The following is a 4,348-nucleotide window of genomic DNA, read 5'->3' on the forward strand; positions in this document are numbered from 1 at the left end:
CCCCAAGTTGTGTCCCCTCCTTGCTGTGCGGACCCAGCCCGTTTGATTGCCTCGGATTTGCTTTCCTGCTGGACCCGGGGGGGGATCCAGCCAATCGCTTCCACCTGGACAGCCCCCCCATCGCCCTCCCCCTTAGCTGGACCCTTTGATTAACATGTCGGACCCTTCCCCGCCTGCCCTCTCTGCACAGGTAAGATGAACTTTATTTCGGAGCCTTGAACAGGAACTCAGAACTCTTCCCAGCCGTGCAGAACCCGCTCTGGGCGTGGAGCGTGGGGGGAAATCATCTGTCCCCCCCCCCCCGCAAGCCGGCTGGAAATGAAGTAGACTTCGACACGGGGAGGGAGGATCAGCTGCTTGCTGCTTATAAACGACCCAAACAAAACAAAGGACAGAGACGCTGCCCTCCCCCCCCCCCCCCCCCGCTGCTTCTGTCGCTCTAGTAAACAGAAGTCATGGGAGCTAGAGGCGGCTGCTGCTGCTGATTGAATTAAGCTTTGCCACTCGCTCCGCCGGCAGGAGGCTACAGACCTGCCAGGTGCAGCAGCCGGCCCTTGAGTTTCTGGGTGACTCCTAGCAGGGAGCAGGGCAGCTGGGGTTGATGTTTAACCTGGAGAACCCGTTCACGGAGAGGGGGCGCTTCTTCTCTTCCATGGAGTACCAGCACCAGCTGGAAGAGGAGGGTTACCCGCCTCCTGGCGGCAACGGGAGCCTGAATGAGAGTGAGGCCGGGTCGAGAGGAGGTACACCTTACCCTCTCCACACCACTGTCACCCTCATCAGCCTGGCGGGGCTGCTCATGCTCTTCACCATCTTCGGCAACGTGCTGGTCATCATCGCCGTCTTCACCAGCCGTGGGCTCAAGGCTCCCCAGAACCTCTTCCTGGTCTCCCTGGCCTCAGCTGACATCCTGGTGGCCACGCTGGTCATCCCTTTCTCGCTGGCCAACGAGGTGATGGACTACTGGTACTTTGGCAAGGTCTGGTGCGAGATCTACCTGGCCTTGGACGTGCTGTTCTGCACCTCCTCCATCGTGCATCTGTGCGCCATCAGCCTGGACCGCTACTGGTCCATCACCCAGGCCATCGAGTATAACCTCAAGCGCACACCGCGCCGCATCAAGTGCATCATCTTCATCGTCTGGGTCATCTCGGCTGTCATCTCATTCCCGCCCCTCATCTCCATCGAGAAGAAGAACGGGCAGCAGGCTGACAAGCGGGCAGGTGGGTGCAAGATCAACGATGAGAAGTGGTACATCATCTCCTCCTGCATTGGCTCCTTCTTCGCCCCCTGCCTCATCATGATCCTGGTCTATATACGTATCTATCAGATTGCCAAGAGGCGAACCCGGGTGCCCCCCAGGAAGAGAGGAGAACACCCCAATAAGAGGCAAAATGGCTTGGCAGACAAGGAGGAGCTGCCAGCAGCAGCCAAGCTCAATGGGGAGAAGGTGACGGAGGGAGGAGGGGAAGGAGGGCAGGAGAGGGAGCTAAATGGCATAGACATGGAGGAGACTTCCTCCTCAGAGCACAATGAGAACCACCAGTGCAGGAAGCAGGGGAGGCCCCAGAGATGCAAGGGCAAGACCAAATTGAGCCAGATCAAGCCTGGAGACAGCTTGCCCAGGAGGATGGAGGAGGAGGAGAGGAATGCCAAAGCGTCCCGCTGGAGGGGCAGGCAGAACCGGGAGAAGCGCTTTACCTTTGTGCTGGCGGTGGTGATCGGGGTCTTCGTCGTATGCTGGTTTCCCTTTTTCTTCACCTACACACTCACCGCTGTCTGCAAGAGCTGCTCCGTGCCTCTCCCCCTCTTCAAGTTCTTCTTCTGGTTTGGTTACTGCAACAGCTGTCTGAACCCTGTCATCTACACCATCTTCAACCAGGACTTCAGGAGGGCCTTCAAAAAGATCCTCTGCAGGATAGACAGGAAAAGGATTGTTTGATGAACAGACCCTTCTCTGTCAGCATGACTGGTGACTAAAGGCTCTACCGTGTGAGGGTGATGCACAGCTGCCTTGGGCTGGATTTGCAAGTGAATAGTTTCCTCTGATGTGCAGGTGGGACCCCTTTAAAAACTGAGATGAAACTATTAAAACACCAAGCAACAACAAAGCAAGCAAAGGAAACACACAGCCTCAGCATTTGGGTTTGCAAGTGGATCATTTCTGGCTTTGGATGGGTTCATGACTTATAAGCTTGACTCTTTAAAAACTTAAATGAAATTCAGAAATCAACAACAAAGAGAAAATATACAGGCCCACATGAGCTATTTTTTGGATGTGTAATTAACTTTAATCTCCTTGTAAAAATACAGTGTTCCATCCCTGAGATCTCTGTCTTAATTTTTGTAAGGCAGTCAGCTTTGAAACTAAGAATGCTTTAAATAGTCTTGACAACTTGAAGCATAAAAACAATTGGAGCCATCTCATCAACCTTGTGGTTTGATAGTATTACCAAGATTTCCAATGTGCTATTGGATTTTTGGCCGTAAAGCTTGTAAGTGCAGACCTGACCATATTGGAGGATTTTTTTTTTATGTACCTGATTCTGTTTCCTTTTTTGCTTTCTATTATTTAGTATTGCTGAAAAGGTAACATTCCTCTTTCTGCTAACTGGAAAAAAAAAAAAAAAAAAAGACTAACAGTTTCACAATGCAATCAGAAATGATCCAAAAGATTGCAAGCAAAATGAGCTCATTGTTCTCAATGTGATGCTCGAGAACAATCAAGTTCTTAAAGAGTTAATAGAAAGTAATATCCCCTTACCTTACAGCACGGAAATCTGTTCAATGCTAACTTGTTTTCTCCACCCCGATTGTAAATAGATAACATTTTAAAGTAAATATCAGGGTTACATATATCATGTTATCTGATTTGTATTGATTTTTGACATTTTAATTCCTGCTGGGTTTCCTGCACAAGAAACCAGGTTTCATGCACCAAAGCAATTCTGCCTTTTTGAGTAACCTGATAAGATTTAAGTTTTTAATTTTCTAGTTTCATCTTCAGTGGAGACTGGTGAATGGTCTGTTTTTGATCTGAATCTTATACAGGACAACTCTTTAAAACAGGAGAAACTTATATACAGTTTCTCCTATATTTTATAGTGTAATTATACTTTTTTTAAAAATGTGTAAATATCATTATGTTGGAATGGGAAAGAAAGAGTTAATATTAAAATACCACCTTTTCAGAAGTATCTATTATAAACAACAAATCTAACATCCTCGTGCCATGAGGAAAACTTCCTGAAGAATATTAAAAAGGAAAAACTTCTTTGCCATTCACAATAAACGATGGGGAAACCTTTTAACATTATAACAGCAGCTTCGTTTAAATACTGACAGGTCACAGAAATGATGTGGAAGACGAAACGTTTGTTTAAATCACTCCATTGTAAACTGAATTTGACTGGACAGCAGCTGTCAAATGTACAGTAGCAGACTTAAAGGAGAAAGAGAGCTTTTTATTTCCAAGAGTGTTTTATTCCTTTTACTCTTGTTTTTGATGTATTTAACTCCAAAGGTCCCATGGTGAATTATGGGAGTTGGACACCAATGTTTACATCCACATAAGTTTTCAAAGCTGAATCCTTGAGAGGTGAGAAAAAAAGAGAGCTTTCCTTTACCTTTAAAAATAAAAAGTCGGCAGCAGTTGCTATAATGGATTTTTATTAAATAAAAAAGTTTACAGATTACATGTGAAATAAACTTGAATGAATATTCTGTTATCAGTACTTTCAACAGTTCACAAGTTTCAAAACTCTACATCAGCTGCAGGCTTAGGCTCCGTAAATGGTGTAATCGGAAGAGTCACGTGTGCTTTCCAAAAGGCATTGCTATACCTAATGTGCTAAACAATGGTTTAGTTCAGTGTGCAGTGACATAATGAATCCTTGATACGCTGCTTTCTTTTCTCATGCCACAGTATGAGTATTCATGTGCTTCTTAAAGAACTGGATTTAGGGTTACACTGTGAGATTTGCTTGGTTAGCTTATCAATACCTTTTCCTCTCTCAGTAGAAATATCTGTGTGGTGCAGTATTTACAAACAACAGCCAGGATAATAAATAATTAGGTCATAAACGCAACTAGAAATAAGACCAGGAGATTATAACTGTTGGGTTTAGCTGAATTGCATTTCATGTTATAAAAGACAACAGCCACTCTTCCTAAAGAGATTTTGTTTGTTTGTTTCAAGTCTCTTGGGAGCAGGCTGATGTGCTTATAAAAGTGACTCTGGTAAACCTTGACCTTTTCCCAGAGTCAAGAAAAAAATGAAAGAACATCTTTCCCTTGTTTAACATGATGTTGTTAAGTTATTATCTGTATCACAGTAACACTTAGAGAA

General features: G+C 45.3%; 1 protein-coding gene across 1 annotated transcript; it reads left to right on the top strand.

The window, feature by feature from the left end:
• Positions 1 to 601: 601 nt before the first annotated feature.
• ADRA2A (adrenoceptor alpha 2A) lies at positions 602 to 1,942 on the top strand. Its single transcript, XM_065408397.1, has one exon. It carries the CDS (start codon positions 602 to 604, stop codon positions 1,940 to 1,942), a length of 1,341 nt encoding a protein of 446 aa, XP_065264469.1.
• Positions 1,943 to 4,348: the final 2,406 nt, after the last annotated feature.

Source organism: Emys orbicularis, chromosome 7, assembly GCF_028017835.1.
Source record: "Emys orbicularis isolate rEmyOrb1 chromosome 7, rEmyOrb1.hap1, whole genome shotgun sequence".
Taxonomy (NCBI): Eukaryota; Metazoa; Chordata; order Testudines; family Emydidae; genus Emys; species Emys orbicularis.

Excerpts from the sequence above, each read along its gene's own strand:
- ADRA2A (XM_065408397.1), top strand. The coding sequence starts at position 602 with ATGTTTAACCTGGAGAACCCGTTCACGGAGAGGGGGCGCTTCTTCTCT.